Source organism: Durio zibethinus, chromosome 17 (genome assembly GCF_047325235.1).
Source record: "Durio zibethinus cultivar Kanyao isolate XHJ-2024 chromosome 17, ASM4732523v1, whole genome shotgun sequence".
NCBI lineage: Eukaryota > Viridiplantae > Streptophyta > Magnoliopsida > Malvales > Malvaceae > Durio > Durio zibethinus.
Window position 1 is genome coordinate 23,308,158 of NC_143178.1, and position 20,394 is coordinate 23,328,551.

The 20,394-nt window shown below is 31.9% G+C and overlaps 1 protein-coding gene across 6 annotated transcripts; it reads right to left on the minus strand.

The window, feature by feature from the left end:
• Positions 1-1,345: 1,345 nt before the first annotated feature.
• On the minus strand, positions 1,346-15,723 carry LOC111284150 (uncharacterized). 6 transcript variants are annotated; one of them, XM_089746646.1, is made up of 10 exons: positions 15,567-15,723; positions 9,329-9,361; positions 8,951-9,200; positions 6,204-8,806; positions 5,932-6,044; positions 3,780-5,666; positions 3,548-3,596; positions 3,209-3,456; positions 2,985-3,083; positions 1,346-1,997 (listed from the first exon to the last, which is right to left on the minus strand). In XM_089746646.1, exons 3-10 carry the CDS (start codon positions 9,141-9,143, stop codon positions 1,763-1,765), a joined length of 5,427 nt encoding a protein of 1,808 aa, XP_089602772.1. In that variant the 5' UTR covers positions 9,144-9,200; positions 9,329-9,361; positions 15,567-15,723; the 3' UTR covers positions 1,346-1,762. The 6 variants fall into 6 exon arrangements, 5 of the variants coding, with proteins under 5 accessions (XP_089602772.1, XP_089602773.1, XP_022728634.2 ...); XM_089746647.1 differs by having other exon boundaries at positions 9,315-9,361; XM_022872899.2 differs by having other exon boundaries at positions 9,304-9,361.
• Positions 15,724-20,394: the final 4,671 nt, after the last annotated feature.

The following is a 20,394-nucleotide window of genomic DNA, read 5'->3' on the forward strand; positions in this document are numbered from 1 at the left end:
TAGTTTTATCAACGTTTATGAGATATCAAAAGGCAAAATCGGACTGAGCAGAGATGCGCACTCCCTATTCTCTCTGCCTCCCTTGACCATGCTCTCTCTCTCTTGGTCCTCTTTCGTGCATTTGAAGCAGGGTCATTCGAGTTATTTAAAATCAATTAATTAAATAAAATTAAATTAAATTATTTTTATTAATTTTAAAAATTAATCAATTGAATTTAATTTTTTCGATTTAATTAATTTTTTAATTAATCAAACAATAAATATATTTAAATTAAATTATATTTTAAATTCTTAATTTTTTATATTTTAAATAAATTAAATAAAATTATTTAATAAAATATTCAAACATCAAATTATTGCGATGAAAATTTTAACAAATTATAAAATTAAATGATTCATTTTATATATTTTTTATTTTATATTTGAATTATATTATATTTTAATTAAAATTTTGATTGATTCGATTAATTTAATTTTTAAATTAAATTAATTCAAATTTAAAAAATTTTTAAAATCATTTTTGTTTATCAATGGAAACTAATTTAATGACTAATAAATTAATTAAATTAAATAAACAATCAACCAATTAATTCAATTAAAATCGAATTATGAACGCTTTTAATTTTGAAAAAATGCATCCCAAAATACAATCTCCACTCATTCAATCTCCTCTCGTGTACATCGCTGATTTAAACGTTGAAATTCATCCCAAACGTTGAAATTCATCCCAAACTATTATCTTGGACACCATGAACATCAAAGTGTAAAACAAAATATCCCAAAATACTATCTTGGACACCATGTTGACTTAAACGTCAAAATGCATCCAAATATATTATCTCCGACACCACATAACTTCTCTCTTCGTGACAGGTATCGTTTGCCTCTTACTCTCAACTTTCAGCAAGCGCCTCGGCCATCGGATCAGAAATTACATCAACAGGTATTAAGAAAATAATGGTTTTTGATTTGCATTGCATCCAACACTTTAAACCCTGCGGATAATCTTGATACAGAACGTGTTTTCTTTTTTTTTTTTTTTTTTTTTGGGTCAGAAGATACGGAACAAGTTGGATGATAGGAATTTTTTAGTTATGATAATATATGATATTAATATTACAAGAAATGTTTTCAAGATTTTAAACTTCATGAATATACTTTAATTTCAGTGACTCCTACATCTGATATTCCTCACTGCTGATACTCAGATTATCTTTTCCTATTTTTGAACTTTTTGCTGCTTACAGTTGATTCAAGACTTTGGCACATCCATATTGTAAACATCACAGAATCAATTCCCAAACCCCAACCCCTCTCAGTCTTAGAGAAGAGCAGATGAGAAAGGTGTCCAACAAAAAAATAAAAACCCTTTACTTATGAATGGAACCCATCCGAAGGCTTGATATAAATACACTTAATTACCTGAATATTCAGCAATCTGTTGAAAAAATCTGAATGAGCTTCTGTTCTCCCCATTTACCCAAAAATCACGAGGCACCACCCCACCTCACTTAATCTCAAGATTTTCAAACAAGTATACAAGGACCAACTTATATATCTCAAGAATGACATCAATGGCCTACAATGAAAAGATCTAAGTGCCTCCGTTGCTTTATGGAGACATTCCTCTCCTACATTTCCATTTGTGTGGTTCAATTATGAGCAAGTGCCAATATTTAAGTAGGAAGAAATTGGACCAGAGAAGCATGAGGGATAAGAAGACAATTGGCCAAAAAAGAGGGAAAAATCAATTAATTAATGATCAAAGTGAAAGACATTGTACCCTATCAGGGAGATTCCTAGGCATCGGTATTGCAGTAACATATCTCTGGGGAAAGAATTTTTGAGAACTAGCAATTGCATCAGACGACGATGTGGTCTCAGCCCCGTCCGCTTGCCCCCGGCAATGGAACTTGGCAAATCGATTGATGACCGAAAACTTCTCTAGTTCCTGACACTCCACTCTTAAGTCCAAGATTGAGGCTCTCTTGTCCAGACTGCATAACAAAGAGGAAACATTAGAAGATATGGCAGTTGGCATAATCATGACAAGAGCTTAGGGTAAAACCAATAATGGAGGCAGCATTGGGAACCAAAGGAATGAAAAAAAAATCTAAAAAGTAAACATATAAAGTGAGGCACAATCTGGCCCCGAACAATATCTTACTTCCATAGTTATGCACATCAATGCAAAAAATCTGCTTTAAATCAATGCAATGGACTAAAACACTATTTTTCCAAAGCTCAAAGCAAACACTCAATTGCAACTTAATAGCAGTTTGCATCCTCTAAATAGCACCATTACAATCAGACAAATTACCTTTAGCGCCCTGCAGCTTTTAAAAGTTATTTTCGTAGTTAAACTAGTATTGATCTAAAAGTCATTACCTTAATTCGATCATATATAACAAGCAACTTTACATACTTGAACAAGTCAGAAAACAACACTCTACAGATAACATGTATTCATCTAAAAGTCACTACTTTAATTGGGTCCTAAAACCAAGCAACTTTACGTAATTGAATAAGTTAGAAAACAACACGCTAAAGATAACATGTTAGAAGAACAGTAATTATCATGCAGTTAAAAATCATCTTCTCTGATTCTAATTAAAATGAAGGTGTATAATTTTATGATACATTAGAAACACATATCAGCCCGAGCTTTCAATATGCAGAATGCTTCCCAATGTCAAGTCCAGGATCATTGAGCCTATGCAGTGAAACTATTAAGAACAAAAATGGAAACCAATACTATCCATGGACGTGACAAGTAAATCCTTCTGTGTGATTCTGCTCAGTTAAGAGCCAAATCAGCCTCATTACCAATAAATTAACTGATACATGACAACTTGACACATCCATGAGACAACGATATAATCAAACTTAATGGGTGATCTGTGATGAGACAACAATATAAACAACATAAAGTAGACAGAAATATTATGCATAAAAGATATTGGTAAAAAATCGATGTGAGTTACCTCTGTAAATCGTTCTCCAGCATCTTTGCTCTGATGATAAACTCTTCTGAAGCCTTTAAGATAGACTGATTTCTCTCCTCCTTAAGCTTTTCAGAGAGGCTAAAAGCAAATTAACAAAAATATATTATTAGTAAGATAGAAGGCTTACTGACAATAATGATCCCCAAATGAGAGCCAATAAAAACAGGATTCAAGGATTTCTAACATAATGAACAAGTTCTTACATGCTTCCACTGTCAGAAGGAACAACTGTATCACTTTCAGGTATATATGCTGTGCTGCATGCATCTCCTAAGACTGATCTGGCAACAAAATAGGCCACAGTCTCGTAGTTTTTGCTAGCATCTGCAGAAAGAACTACTCTTGGAGGAGCATGAAGTAGTTGCTGCATAAGCTGTGTTGTCAAGATAAGCCTTCTTTTTGATCTAAGCACTGGCGGCCAATCTTCAATCATTTCAGGTTCATCTTCTACCTGCAATTAAGATCAATGTCCGTAAACTGAGAATTGTTGGAGTTCTAAGAAGGAATAACAAAAGATCAAAGACAGTTGACACTGAACACACCTTCTCAATCAATCGATTTGCTGCATGAGCCCATTCCACCTCTGATGCACTGTGATCAACAAAAAGCTTCAATGTAATTTCAAAAGTAGGAAAAAAATGACGATAGTGAGACGAGTAGAACTTGTTTTTGCATTTTAGCAAATTATTATTTGAAAATGTTTTAGTGCTTTTGGTCATTGATACCTATACTGTTAAAAATGATTGCAGCAAACGTGATATTTATTCCAATCACCTGATGTTCTGAGGCCTTTGGGAACCCTGTGTCACCTCTCTATGCCATGGTAGAAGCTCAAATGTCATACTTTTACGCTTCTTTGATCTCAAAACAACTAATTTCTGATTTGTGATATCAGGAGGCAGCAAATGAGGGGAGATAAGCTCACTTGCTATTGGCATAAGGTTTGAGCTTTGCTCGGCATTTTCCAGCAGACAAGCATCTGCAGCAGCATTAACCTGCTCACTTGAATGAAGAGCATGCAAACTGTCAGAAGGTCTACCAAAAATGAATGATTCCTTCATCATGGCAATTTTCTGAGCATCATATATAGGCAACATTTTCCCATTTTTAAATGTCCCATATCGATCAAACCAGGATGGAGCCATCTGGGGACTGATCTGAGAGTGTTCACCCCTGGGATTAGCAGCTGAATTATTATCATTGGAGAAATTTTGGGAATCATTCCGAGCAAATGCCAGCATATCATTAGCTGATAACTGTGTCTCATGGTTATCTCCAGTGCTTGATGAAAAGCTTACCATCTTAGAATCTCCAGAAGGAACTAAAGGCCGATTAACTGGGGCATCTCTCATCATAGTATTGGATCCATGAGATAACTGCTCTGCACCTTGGGAACTTATGTGCTGAACATCCAAACCAGAGTCTGGATTTGGAACTTTAAATCTTTGGTCACTCCTATTACTGGGATCAATCTCTGTATTTTTCATGGCCTGCACTTGATGCAACAATGAATAGTTCTTATGTACAGCATTATTTGGTCTTAAAGAACGGCCAAAAGCTTCAATGTCTCTTTGCATGCTTGTAGGATTTTGGCTGGCATCATTCTCTGGCAACACCTGCTGGGCTTTTGCCGGTTGCTCTTCTCCAACAAAGCTCTGTGGTTTAGGAGAGCCCACAGGTAACTCAGATTGGCCACTCCCTCCTGCCCACGCAAGTTGATCATCTAGCTTCTTTCTTCTAGGAAGAGTTGTTTCCAAGTTACTATTTGACTGTTGATGGGGCTTCAACAAATTTTGCAAGGCCTGAGAAGACTGTGCACCTAATAGATGTTGTGGGGCTGAGACATTAGTCCATACATTGGGCATTTTCATAAAAAAACCTTGTTGCGAAGATTGGGAAGGTTGGGAAGCTGGCATAGCCTCCAACACTGGAAACTGCTTGCCAGGATCCCTAGCATGGTTTTGGTAGCTACTTCTTGGCCGAGAATTCTCGGAAGAAGCAAGGCCATTATCTGGAGCAGTTTTGGGTATGCGAGATGTTGATTTGCTTCCTAATTGACTAGTTTGAGCTCTCTCAGAAGAGTCATCAGTCTGCTTTGACTGAGATGCCAACCCACCAAAAGGTGCATTGATAGATTCATTTTGTGTTACCTGAATACCCACACCAGTAACATGCTGGCTTTGAAGATGACTTTTTAAATCAGGATACTCAGAGGCAAAACCTGCAGAAACATTGCCCTGGATATTATATTGTGAGCTTTCATTGCTGATTTGACCAGAAACACTTGAAACATTATTCCTAATATCTCCATGGGATGGAGTTGATGACTGAACAGAAGCTGTTGGATCCAACCATGTATGACCCTTCCTTCCCACCTCAGAAGAGACATGAATTGAATTCAGAGAATTAACTCCTTGTGGAGAACTCTGAGATGAAATTGCACGATCAGGAATGGTAAACCTCTGAGATGGCGGACCTAGTTGTAAACCAAAACCTTGAGATGCAGATGGCTTATTATGCCGAAACTGGCCTACTGATCCATCAGAAGTTTCTGCATCTGGCATTTCAGATGATTGATTGTGTTCAGAAGAGCTTAAGCGTGTTGCAGTACCATGTTCCCTTGGCTGATCAACCTTTTGAAGAAGCTCCAGCATATTTTGTCTGCAAAAATTTTGATTATTCAGAGCACAACAAAAAGTAAATAAGGAAACCAGAACAACAGTAATAATAAGGAAAGTAGTAGTCGGCATTACCAAATAAAAATCAGATTTCAAATATCAATATGATGATGAATAAGTTTTTACTATCATAGTTCTAACAACCCAAAAGAATATTTCTTACAGCTAAGTTACATCAACAATAAAAATAAAGAAAAAAAATAAATTAAAGTCAAGCTAAAAATTGAGAACTACAAATATTCATCTACCTAATTGGAGCTGTCTTGTTTGGCACAAAACCACCAAAAGATATCTCAGGTGCAGAACCAGGATTTGAGCTTTTGGAAGGCACCTCTTCTACTTGAATGCGAGGAAAACAACCCTAATATACAGAAGAAAGTTTATAAAATAATGTTTAGTCTTCCAAAGGCTTATATTATTCTAAAAATAAAGTAAAATTCAGCAGGGATAAAGAGGATAGAGAGAAAAAGAGTTAGCAATTTCACACTATTTACATATATGATCAGAAAAAGAAAATAACCTTCTCAGTTTCTGTCGACTCTCCAGCAGCATGACCAGTATATTTTGACTGCCCAAAAAATCCTTGGTCATGACCTTTCAATCCTTGAGAAACACGTTGGGGTATTGCCTGCATATGTGATACACTTTTTGATCCACAAGAAGGTTGAACCTCGAAATCCAGATCCCCCATAGGATGATACTGAAATTTACGGGTTGCAGGAGGTTTATGATTAACATGAACAAATGACTTCTGTTTTCCTCCCCGTGGATCATTTGCATCCAGCCAGACATTGTCTCTAATGCCACTAGTGGAGGTATGGTGAGATAAGTTAGAGCGAAAACTGTCATTTGAAGTGTCTTTGACATTGGGGCTCTCCAACAAATTTGCTTCAGACACTCCCTTCTCCAGGCAATTATTTCCAGATGAATCGAAAGTTTGAGGGCTCTTATCCCGATTTTGATGATATTTTGCTGGAACCCTGCTTAGTCCAGAGTTTACTTTAGAATTAATACTTTTCCATAGAGTAAGATTATGATGGTTTGGAAGTTGCTGGCTGCTTTCCTTGGTGACCCTTGTGGTTCTTGAATCTATTATTGCAGCAACATTATCCAGACCAGAACCTTCCCTATTCACCTGAGGGCTTCCCAAGCCTGAATTTCCATTCCCTGATTCAATATTTGCATCAGGAACAGGATAATCAAGACCAGAACCATGACCTCTTTCCTCATACATGGAACCTCTGTGATCACTATTCTGAGAAAGTTGTAATGAGCTTTCAATATCCTGACTTTTTGATATGGCACCACTGCTATGTGATGCAGACTCAATGAAGTTCCAACCATTTGGCTTATTGTGAGGTTGACGAAGAGGATCATATGTGGCTATGCCTTGATGACCTGAAATGCTCTTTGCACTTACTTGCACATCAGGACTGTGAGCAACACGTCCAACGAGTTGAGCACTTTCACCTACAGGCTTTTGTAGAGGACTGCGATCTAACCATTTGCTTCTTTCTTCTGTTAATTGTTGAACGAATATCTGAGATGCATCATTATGCATTCTCCCGGTCTGTTCATTTGCAGCCTGGACTCCTGATTGCTGAACCCCAGGAACACTACAAAAGTCAAGATTGATATTGGTATCAGTAGACATGGGAAAAGGTATAGATTTCAGTGTCAAGGCATTCTGCAAGTTGTTATCCGCCCAAGCTGATTGCTGTTTGCTACCATCATTGACATTTGATGCTGACATGTTTCCACTTGGTGGTTCACTATTCTGCACACCCAAACCACTCCACTCTTCCTGTACCCCTATATCATTACCGGATGTTTCTGCTACAGCAGACTGCATAAGAGCACTCCAACTTCCACTTTGCAGAGAAGGAAATGCCCCAAAAGGGTCCGAACCATCCAACACTGAACCCATGTTGGCACTCTTACCAAACATATCCCACACACTGTCATCTGAACCAAACAAAATCTTTTCTTCAGTTGGATCTAACGTAGCCACATTCTGGGAAGAGGCAGCCTGAATTACTGACTTCTCCAGGGAAGTTTCTGGCAGAGCAGGAGGCTCTTGCCTCCCACGAGACTCCTGCATCACTGCATTTTTTGGCTGGATAGTCATTTGCTGCAAATTTTCTGAATGAAATACATTATTTAAACCTTGACCAGCTGCAGCCCCAAATACATTTTTACCCTGATCATCATTTCTAGAAACCAAAGTTCCATCTTGCAAGCCAACTTGATCTGAAAACATAGCATACTGATTCCCTGGAAAGGAATTACCGCTGGCTGGCACCTGCTGCATTAAAGGCTTATCCATTTGGACAGAAGAATATTGATATGGATTTCCTCTTGCACCACCACTAGAGATCCCATAAAATGATTGATCAACTTGTTGGGGAACCAAACCCATCAAATGCACCTGGCCTTGATCAGGGGAAAACATAAATCCACCAGAGGATCCCTGAATGGCTGGTGAGGCACCATGCTGCACCCAATTTGCATTTGGTGCCACGTGCTCAGGCTGCCGGGAATAATTTGAAGTATCATGGATAGGAACACCATTGATTGGAGCTGGAGAAAGGCTATCGGGCACCTGTTTAGCAACAGAGGAGACCTGATTCGCAGAGCTCAACTGCCTTGCTTCTGGTAGCTGAAACTGTGTCTTTGGAAGCTGTTGTCTCTGTAATTCTTGCATTTGCTTAAGTATAGTATGTTGCTGTAACAGCTGCATGTCAGTCATCCCTGATTGCTGCCTTGGAAAAGGCTGGATCATGCCAGGATGCTGTCCACTAATTTGCTGTTGCCCTCCAAAAAAGTCATAATTTACGTGTGGTTCAATAGATTCCAACCTCAATGAATTTTTCTTAAGAAGATCAGGACCATTTCCTATCTGTGAATCAAAAACTGATAAGTCTCTAGATGCTGTATCCAATCCCAAAAAGTTTGTTTCATTCTGCCTTGTCTGGAAAGCCTGATGCCCTTGCATATAGCCATTTGCAATTGGTGATTGGTTTTGCGATTGACTTCTGGCAATTTCAGGACTTGGACCTGATTGAGTGAAGTTCAGCCCATGCTGCAGGCTTGAAGACTGACTACTATGTCTTCTGTCAGACTCTGTTATTGCCAAAAGAAAATATAACAATGTCAACTAAACAGCATTTTAGAAGCATGTAACAACCATGCACTAAAATCTCATTCCAATAATTGTTGTAACAGACGCAAGTAGAAACTAAACAATCAAGATGCCTTAATTATTACCTAATTGATGTGAACTGAAATTCTTCAAACCAGAAACAAGAGGTTCACCAAGTTGTCTCTGGCTTCCAACCCACAGATTGTTACTTAAGCCAGGCCAGGTACCATCAATGACCTGTGAGTGATGCTGGCTCTGGGACAAACTCTCTTTGCCAAGGAAATTATGGATCCTGTCTCCAACTTCGTTGCCAGGCATAGATAATCCAAGCCAAAAATATTCAGCACTAAAATTTTGTGGGAATAAAATTGCTACCTACAAGAAATAAGAATTTAAGTTTTCACATGCCTGCAATTCCATTACAGAGCACACAATCATACGAACCCTTCTTTAAATCCAATTGCAATTAGAAACAAACCTCTTCCGTACATTTAAAAACTCACCCCAGTTGCCACGTTTCAAAACTCAATCTTATCCTGCATGCATAAAACCCATATATCATCTCTTCATGGAAACAAAAGTTGGAGCAACAATTCCACCTCTCTTCTCTTCATTTGGGAAGGGAAAGTGTGGTAACAAGTATAAAAATGTCAAAAAAAGGGTTTTCCAGCAAACAAATCAAATAGTAGCATGTCACAGTAACCTAATATTCTTCAATACAACTTATTGGGTACAACAAATCCTGATACTTCGTAAACCATATAAAATTTAAAAATTAATCTTTAAAATTCGAGGGTGTTCTTAATCTTGGATTATTAAAATGACAGTCACACTTCTTCAATACCACATGCAACCAATTTTTGTTGACAATATGAAAAGCACAAGGACTTGTTCTCATCAAATTTATATGTATTTGGTTCTTGGGCAATGAAATTATATTTGGCATTTTAAAATGGTATGTATCAAAGTTGACATAAACATACCCTGCATCCACACTATTGATTGGAAAGCCATTGGTGATTTATGCTGCTCCTTCATTCTTATGTCAAATCTTGATATTAGTTTGGCAAGGCAAAAATAGTGTCATGTTAGAATTACTTTAATTTGGAGGAAAAATAGAGAACTAGTTTATTAACATTCATTTTTCCCTCGCTTAGTAAAGCAGAAATTCTTGATGTATATTTTTTTGTCTTCACCTAGTAGTTTAAAAAAAAAGGGGTGCCATAAAGATAACTTCCATTCTCTTGTATAAAACTTCTATATTATCAATAGTGCATCACAATAATGTTGTTTAAGATGTTTTTCCTTTGATAGAAAATTAATATCTCCCATTTCCTTGTATCATACCATACACCCTAAATGGTGCATCCAAATAATGTAGATTAAGAAGGTTCTTTCTTCAAGAAATTATCTTTTGAAATTCTATTCCCAGGGATCATTGCCAAATACCAAGCATCTTCCATAAAAAATTATGACTCAAATTAGTCATCTTAAGATTCCCAAAGAAAAGCCTGCATTTACATCCCCTCAGGATTTTATCATCATCCATATTAGATATATAATAGGTAATTGAAAAACTTCATAACTTACAGTATCCAAGCTTTCAACATTGAAGCCCATCTATATGCTTAGCAGAAATTTCTCCAAGGACAATCCAAGGAGGGCATTGACTTTATTCACAGTTAACTCTTAAAATTTGTAATTTTTATAATTCCATACGTCATAACAAGAGTAGTGATGAGCATCCAGCTCTTAAATACACGGGCCATAAGCTAAAAAATTGATTAGCTATTAAAGAGTAGATGATCTTCCAACTCAAAGACAACTCAAGCTAAGAACTTAAATATCTAGATAGAACAGCTATGCTTCAACCTTAAGGACAAGCAATAAGAGCTTCCATGAAACATTGCATCATAGCCTCCCGTCAAAGTGCAATATTTTTGGTAACAAATAATGATGAAAAGGTCTTATGCGTGCCAAAAGTCGATTAAATTCCATCTAGGCCTCAACACAAAGATATAGAACGAAAGGAACAAGAAGGATCTCATGAAACATTTACTAAGACAAACAACAACAACAACAAACTAAGCCTTATATCCCATAACTCTAGGATCGGCTATATAAAAAACCAAAGAACCCTCTTAGGTCATAATTTTGAATCTTCTTGCACCACTCATTTATATCAAAAGCAACATTTTCATCTACTTCCTTAACCTTCATATCATTTCTTATTACTTGCATCCACATCTTTCATGGTTTATCTCTAGAAGTTTTGGCCTTTCCCAAATCCAAAAGCTCATTTCTCCTAACTAGTGCACAAATAGGCCTATGTTTCACATGTCCAAAACATCTCAAACAGCCCACTCTTATCTTTCCTTAATTCGGACTAGCCCTAATTTTCCTCAAATCTTTTCATTTCTAATTTTGTCTCTTCTAGTCTTACCATTCATTTTCTTCTTATGTTCTTTCTTAACAACCTAACACTCAATCCCATAAAACAATGCAGACCTTACAATTGTCTTATACAACTTCGCCTTTAACTTTAAAGGCATGTTGCAATCACATAACACACCCAACGCACTTTGCCACCTTACCCATCCTGCTTGAATCCTATGATCTACATCCCTTTCTATCTCAGCATAATTGATTCCAAATATCGAAAATGACTACTCTTTAGTACTACCTCACCATCCAACTTAATTACACTAGCACTCATTTCCCTATGACTACTAAATTTACATTCCAGATATTCAGTTTTAAATCTACTCAATTTAAAGCCTCGAAACTCCAACATATGCCTCTATAGTTCGAATTTTGCATTAAGGTCATCACTAGTTTCAACAACTAAGATTATATCATCAACAAATAACATATCTTGGATATGTCCAACGAGCTCATCCATAACTAATGCAAAAATAAATGGACTTAGTGCTGAGCCTTGATGCAATCCTGAGCAGGGATTCAAATAACGGTGCTATAGCGAAAAAACGGCTGCAAAATTGTGGTAGCGCCACCACCCGCCACCACTATCAAGGAAAATGTGATTGAGAAATTTAATCATACTCAAAACAGTGTGTAACGGCCACTGAAAAAGGGTGTAACGGAGAATAGCGGCAATAACAGACTGTTATTGCCGCTATCCAATTTTTTCATCATTACACATTAAAAAAAAAAAAACTTTCACGCTTCAACCCAATCTACCAAGATTCTCAAACATCAGAATAAAACAACTAAGATTGCAAAAGCAAAAGTAAAAACAAAAGCTAAAAGAAAAGATAACTCAGTCAGTCAATCTCATTCTCATATTCTCAGTTTCAAAATTCGTCTAAAAAACCTTAAAAAACAGTATCAACTATCAATCATTCAATCAACAACTACCCAAATTCAAATCAACCTCAAATCCTCAATCAACAATCAAAATCAAAGAAGGTAAGATGAAATTAAATTACCTGTTTTATTTTTTTTGTAAAATTTTTGTGGAATAATGTTGATCTTTTTGTTTGTAAGACTCTAAGTGAGAGAGACGAAGGTATATGAGAGAAAGAGATGCAAAAAAAAAGAGGAGTTGGTTGCATTGATTTGAGAGAACGACCCCATGAAAATGGTTGAAGATGAACTGAGAAAATTTTGGGGGAAATTTGGAGACTGTTTGAAAGAGAATCGGGGAGTGGGGTGGGGTCTTGGGTCTTGTCTCAAATAGGGTGGTGGGTGGGGGAGTGGGATTGGGTGGGGTGTGTTGGGGGTAAGGTGGGGGCGGTGGGGTGGGGTGCATTAGGGGCAAGGTGAGGATAGGTGGTTTTTATTTAATTTTATAATTAATTTTATTAAGATATAAATTTAAAATTTTGTAATTTTTAAAATTTTTTTAGATAAAATTTAGTTAGAGGGATTGAGATTTTATAATTAAAAAAATTAAGAGATTAATAATTTAATATGATATATATAGGGATTTAGATGAAAAATTTTAATAAATTTTTTTGTATAAGTTAAATGAAAAATAATTAAAATTAAATACTATATTTTGATTTTATTATTTATTAATTTATAATTTTATATTTGAAATTTAATAATTTTTTTGTTGTTTTGGTATTTATATTGCTGTCAATTCTTTTGCTATTAAATTAATTCTTATTAATTTATTTTCATTTTTGTGTAATTATTGAATATTCTATTTATTATAATCTAACTAAAATTGTGAATAGTTTTTTTTAGAAAATAAAAAGTATAGTATCATAAACTATTTTAAAAATCATTAAATAAAAGTTTTTATAATTATAATTATTATATTTTATAACAAATGGTGTAAAATTAAAAAAAATTCACAACCGCGATAACCTCGATGACTACAATAATCTCCATTATATCCGAAAACGCGATAAACACGATGCGACCGAAAACGTGACCGTAACCGCTATTTAAATCCCTGGTCCTGAGGTAATTATAAAGCTATCAGTCAAGCCCTCAAACATCCTCACATTCATTACAACTACATACATATCTTCAACTATGTTAACGTACTTTAAAGGAACTACTTTCTTCATTAAGGCCTATCAAAGAACTCTCAGGGAACTTTATCGTATGCTTTTTCTAAGTCGATAAATACCATATTTAGATCTTTCTTTCTCGCCCAAAACCCTCCAACAAAAGCCTCAATAGGTGAATTGCCTCTATTATGGTGTGTCCTGGCATAAACCCAAAATGATTTACGAAAATAGTAACCTCATGTCGCAACCTACATTCAATTACTCTCTCTCAAAATTTCATAATGACTCATAATCTTTATTCCTCGATAGTTCCAAAAATTTTGTATATCACTTTTATTATTGTATAAAGGCACTAGAGTACTCTTCCTCCATTCTTCTAGCATCTTTTGTGTATACCAAATTTTGTTGAAAAGATTCGTCAAGCATCCTATCACTATTTCACCCAAGCATTTCCAAACCTCAATCGAGATTCCATCTAGTCCTACAGCTTTCTTTGCTTTCATCCTTCTCAAAGCCTCTTTAATCTCATACCTTTTAATATTATGTTTAAACATGATTTATATCCTTAAAAAGCATGTTAACCTCTCCTATATCGTACTCAAAATAGCCATTAAAGAGATTATCAAAATAATCTCTCCATCGCTTCTTAATCTCCTCATCCTTCACTAAAACTCTTTCATCATCACCTTTGATGCATCTTACGCCATTAAGATCCCTACTCTTCTTATCCCTCAGCTTAGCAATTTTAAACAATTCTTTTTCTCCATCTCTTGTCTCTAGTTTTATATATAATTCCTCATGGATCCTAGTCTTTGAATCTCGAATAACCTTTTTGGCTTCCTTTTTTGCTATCAATATTTCAGATAACCAATCTCATCCCTATTGCTCCTAAAAGAAGACAAAAATGTATTTCTTGTATGGAACAAAAAGAACCAAGTAAAGAAAGCTCACCCGACCAAGGTGAATAACCACACATTATTCACAGAATAGACAGCAATGTGAATAACCACACAAATGTTGTAGTATAAAACCATCACTCCTTTTGTAATCAGCCTAAAATTCTAATACAACATAAACTCATGAAGCTTGACATCCTCCTCCACTTAACTACTATATGTCAAACATCTCTGTGAAACTAAACCAGAACTATAAACTTCAAATACAATGTTACCACCATTCAGACTTTTGTCAGGACATGTTCCCTTGCATTCGCAAAGCTTATTACACGATCCTTAACCCAACCAATGAAGCAAACTGAGAAAAGACAATATTGTGGACATAAATTGTTCTTAAAACACATTCCTAAATGCTCCTACACAAGAGTGCACAGCACACTGACAGTAAGTCTGCTGACAAGAGTTTACTCTAAATTTGACATACATGGCAAGTTGTTGTATCACAACCTAAAACCTAAAGTTTCTAATTTTCGCACTACTGCAATCTAATGGCGCTGTTTTGCTTTGTTTTCTTATCAATTTAAGGTGCATCCTCGTTAATCAACATGGAAAACAAGCTTCATATTGGTCAAACTTAATTAAAGGTAGATTCACTAAATCACTAAATTCAGATGTATATATGAGAAGCTAGTAATCTGGTAAACCAAACAAATAAAGATACAGACAGCAGAAAGCTAGTAAAAAAACCAAGTGAGCATTAGTCAATAGAAAAAGAAAAGGCCGCCTCCCATTAACAAAAACAAACATCAAATGCATCAAAGGCTACCATATCAAGCTCAATGAACTCCAAATATCATAGAAAGGAAAGAGACACTCAAAAAGCAGCCAAAGCAACTACCATATGTGAAGTAAATCCACCATTAATGAGAAATGTAGGAAACAAAATTAAAGAAAAAAAGGAAAATATTTGCATAAAAAAAAAAAACTTATAACCTTTCACAGAGAAGAAAGAAAAAGAACTATCATAACTTTATCTCAATTTAAAAAATTTGCAATTCCTCACAATAAAAATCCCCCCGCACCCACCATTTTCTTGGCAACCAAACAGACGTTAAGACTCAAAATTTACATAAAAATCTCACATTTCAAACAAATACCATGAAAGATCGAAACGACAGCAAGTAATTCCCATCCCAAAATAAAACAAAAATACAAATAACACAACAGCCCAACCCTAAAATACCAGAGCCCTAGCATATATTCAGCATCTCAATATAAAAAAAAAAAAAAGGGATTTGTAAAGTTAGAGTAAAAACAAAAAGAGACATTAGGGTTTCTAAAGTGAGAAGAAGTAAACTTACAGTGACGTATAGAAGCCTTTGAAATGGAGCTCCAAAACTGGATCCTTTAAGAGTGCCAAATTTGTGAAAAAAAAAAAAAAGAGTTAGGGTTTGAAGCCGAAGGAGATTTCTAGGGAGAGAGAAAATTGGGTTTGTTTTTTAGCTCAAAAAGAGAGATAAAAGCGATCGAATCAGTGTGAAATTTTCAATGAACAGAGGAGCAAAAATGAGGTTCGGATCCGAAGGTGAGGTTTGGTGTCGAAGCTGAAAGGGAGGAGGAGGTCGAAGGAAGGAGGAAGGCCCGTGTTTGGGAGAATGGGTAGTGGAAGGGTGGGTGAGGGTTGGAGATGGAATTTGGTGGTCCTGCAAGGAGAATCAGACACGTGGCGCCACGATTGAGGATTTTAAGCCTTGGCCGTCTGATCTGCATAAAAGTTTTTATACTTTTTTCATCTCAAATTTTTTAAATAATTATTTCCGTTTCCAATATATGCAATTTTTAATTTATTAAAATAATTTTATATATAATCAACAATGAAAAACTAATTTCGATTATAATTTAATAATTTTTTATTACAAAGATCAAATATAATAGTTTTATCAAATAAATAATATAGTTAAATTTCATTTATAGGATAGATTGTATAAAAGTCATTCAATGTCATTGCACCGAGTGCAATCAAGTGTACTAAAGAAATGTTATGGTATGTATATAAAATTAGGAAAGGCAATAAATAGAGTTAGGGTAGATTTTTCCTCATTTTAAATTTGATTTAAATTTATATTTATAAAATTCGAATATGATTTAATTTTAAAAAAATTTTATTTTTAATATTCGAATTCGATTTGACTTAATATTATATAAATTATATCTAACTTGAAATTAATAAAATATTTTTAATATAAATATAAAATTAAAAATAATTTTTTTATATATATCATATTAGATTTGTCAAAATCTCGATCCGAACTTTTTCTTATTATTATCAAACCTGATTAAACTCGAAACCGGATTTTCAAATAAAAAAATTGACCCTATAAAATCAAATCAAATTGAAACCCGTCAAAGGTGTATTGGGAAACCTAAATTAAAATTCATTTATATTGAGATAATTTTATGCGTGAGACCTACATAATATTTTATTAAAAATTTTTTTATAAAAGTTAGTGTATGATATAATATTTTAATCCCATTAATAACTTTAAAAAATTAAAAAATTTTAACAAATAATAAGAGTTTTTAACAATATAATCTCGATCTTGAAAAATTATAAAAAAAAATCTTTGTTTTTATCAAAATGCTAAAATTATTCACTTAAATATGATAATTATTGAATATTAAATTAGTAAAAGTTGATATATAGTACAATAGTTCAATTCAATTCACAACCTTGAAAAATTAAAAGTTTTTAGTAATATTAAGAGCTTTTTAATAATTTAGTCTCATTATTAATCTTGAAAAATTATCAAAATATTAAAATTGTGCACTTAAATTTGATAATTATTGAATATTAATTAAGAAGTTTGATAAAAATTAAAATATTAATAGCTTTCAATAATTTAATTTCATTAACCATCTTAGAAAATTACAAAAAAATAATTATTTACTTTTGTCAAAATATAAAAATATTAAATTAATTTTCACAAACTTGTATATTTCTCAACACACTTGTCATCAAATGAAACCTTATGCTTAAGTTTCATTTATAAGATAGATGATGGATTATTGTCATCATCCTCCTTGAAAAATTTAGTTATCTTTTGCTTGAATATTTGATTTAAGGAATAAATAGACCATTGTTTTTTCATCAAATAGTCTCATTATGGGGAAAAAAAAAACAATTTGTAAAGAAAATAAAACATAACTAAATAATTAAGAAACTATATTTTTTCGTAAATTATAAATTTAATTAGCATAATTAAAAAAACATAAATTTAATTAGCATAATTATAAATAATAACAACAAATTATAACATTTTCTTTTAAAATAAATAAGGTTTCATTTAAACCATATAACTTTGTTCATATAAGAACCATAAAAAGAATTTGCATATAATCTATGTTAATATTAAAAATTAAAAATCTCTTATTGAATTAATATCACAAGTCAAATGATATCAACTTAATTGAAAATTTTATCAAAATATTAAAGTATTGTAATAAACAAGAAATAATGAACATTTATGTCTTTTAGATTTCTTATAAAACAATTTTTATTTAAAAATTTATAACAACTACCAAGTTTTACATAAAAAAGAACTATTATTTTCAAAAATTAAAAAAAAAAAAAATCAGCCCCGTATGGGTGCACTAAATTCTAGCATTTGTAAATCATTTATTTATGTATATATACTAATATTAAAGTGGATAATTGAGCTAATATCACAAATTAATTTAACATCAATTTAATTAATAATTTTACTTAAAAGTCAAATTAAAATTATAATAATAAAATTGTGTTAAAGATACTAATGCCTTTTACTTTTTAAAAAGAAAAAAAGTACTTATGAATACGGTATCCAATAATTTTTTTAAAATAAAAAATTTTAACTTTTTTTTTTTTTATTTTCTCTATCATAGTGGATGTGTGCAATATCTAATACTATTATTATAAAACTATGACTTCTATACTATTGTAAACTTTGTTTGAGTTTGGTAGTATGAGTCTAATGACATCAACTCAATTGAATATTACTTAAATAAATTAGGAATATTACTCAAAAGTCATATGAAAAATACAAAAATAAACATACATTATTAAATGTATTTTAATCTTTTAATTTTACTTAAAATTAAAATTAAGAAATGAATTTACTCTTGTACTATGAATAGTATTTTTCCCTTTAGCTGCCACATGTCATTAACATGATTTTTTGTGTATTTTTTTATTTTTTAAATAATTATAAATATTTTTAAAATATTTTATTTTTTATGTGTCAAACCCATTTATATTAAAAAAATTTTTATTTTTTTTTTACCCTTGTTTACTTCCTTTTCCAAAAAAATATTTAATAATATTTTTTAAATTATAAAAAAATTAAAAATTTTATCTTTTTATGTGGAAGACCCACTTATATCAAGTTTGTTTTTTTTTTTTTTTGCCTTTTTCTTTTTACCCTTTTTTATTTTTTCTTTTAAAAAAATAAAGATTTTTAGATTTTTTTAAACCCACTTGATATTAAATAATATGTCACATCTTTATTTTTTTAATTTTTCTTTTCTTCTTTTTTTACATATTTAATAAATAATTTTTTGTATTTTATTTTTTATACCTACTTGATATGGAAAGTATGCTATGTGTTAAATCATTTGACTTATTTTATTTTTTTTTGCTATTTATTTGATCATATTTTTAAATATTTTTAATATTTTAAAAAATATTTTAAAATTTTTTTAATATAGGGCTCATTTGATTTGATTATTTAAAATATAATCTTTCATTATTTTTTAATTTGATGATTTTTAATTACTTGGACTACCATGCTTCATTTTCATCTTCCCTTTTTATTTGGTTCTTTTATTTTTTTTAACTTTTTTTTAGATTAGTTAATAAATATTTTTTAAAACTATAAAAAACTGTTTTTTAATATATTTTATTTTTTATGTGTGGGACCTTTTTTTTTTTGCTTTTTTTTTTTTTTACCTTTTCAATCTTTTCATTTAAAAAATTTAATAATATTTTTTAAAAGTATAAAATTTATACATTTTCTAAAGATTTTTTTTTATTTGAGGGAACCATTTATATTAAACTTTTTTGCCTTTTTAGTATTTTTAATTCTTTTTTTAAATATTTTTAATAAATTTTTTTAGATTTTATTTTTTTGGATCCATTTGATACTAATGATGTCACGTGTTTTTTTTTTTTTTGTTTTTTACTTTTTGTTTTATTCTTTTTTATATATTTATTAAATAATTTTTTATATTTTATTATTGGTAAATCACATAAATCTCATTTAACCACATGATATATATATATATATATATGTAATTTACCCTTTATTATTTTTTGAAACTTACTTGGTATCGAGAGTATGCCATATACTAAGTCATTTGACTTATTTTTTTGTTTTTAATTTTTTGCTATTTACATTTTTTCATTTTTTTTAAACATTTAATATTTTCTAAAAATTATTTTAAAAATTTTTTAACATGAGGCCCATTGGATATGATTATATAAATTTTTTTTTAATTTGATGATATTTTAAGAAAAAAATATTAGTGAAAGTGTTGATGTCACACTCGTATTTGATTTTTTTTCTTTTTTTTCAGTCCTTTCTTCATTTAGTTCTTTTTATTTTTTAAATCCATGATATAAAATTTTCAAGAAAAATTCATTATTTCAAATATCACGTACTAACTTAACTTTATTCTACTTTTATTTTTTATTTTTTATTTTTTAATTAAGATTACTTTGTTGTAAAAAAAAAAAAAAAGCAAATGAATGTGTACATGTGGCACCTTATTTTTTATACTTATTATTTTTAAATAATCAAATTATTTTTCAATACCTTAATTTAAAAAATTAATATTTTAAACTCAATTGAAATTTAGCATAACATCATAATAACCTCTTTTTTTATTTTCATTTTTTTGTTTTTTATGTCTTTCTTATTAAATTAATTTTGTTCTAAAAAATTAGTACAATGGAAATTTTTGCGTAGTACTCCATTTATCTTTTTTTCTCTTTCACATTTTTTGTACTTTTAATTAAATAAATTTTATAACAAAATGTGTTAATTGATAGAAATACCAAAAGAATACGTATTTGATATGTTTCAATCCATTCCAATATGATAGGAGTTTTTTTTTAATTGAAATTGAGTTGGAATATTTTGCGTTTTTTTATAA

Bases quoted from the DNA above. Each gene is read 5' to 3' on its own strand.
- LOC111284150 (XM_089746649.1), bottom strand. From the start codon at position 9,143: ATGCCTGGCAACGAAGTTGGAGACAGGATCCATAATTTCCTTGGCAAA. The intron at 3,597-3,779 runs GTGATTGGAATA...TGTTGATCACAG, and splicing joins CAAAGGCCTCAGAACATCAG to TGCATCAGAGGTGGAATGGG. The intron at 1,998-2,984 runs GTAACTCACATC...TTTGTTATGCAG, and splicing joins CTGGAGAACGATTTACAGAG to TCTGGACAAGAGAGCCTCAA.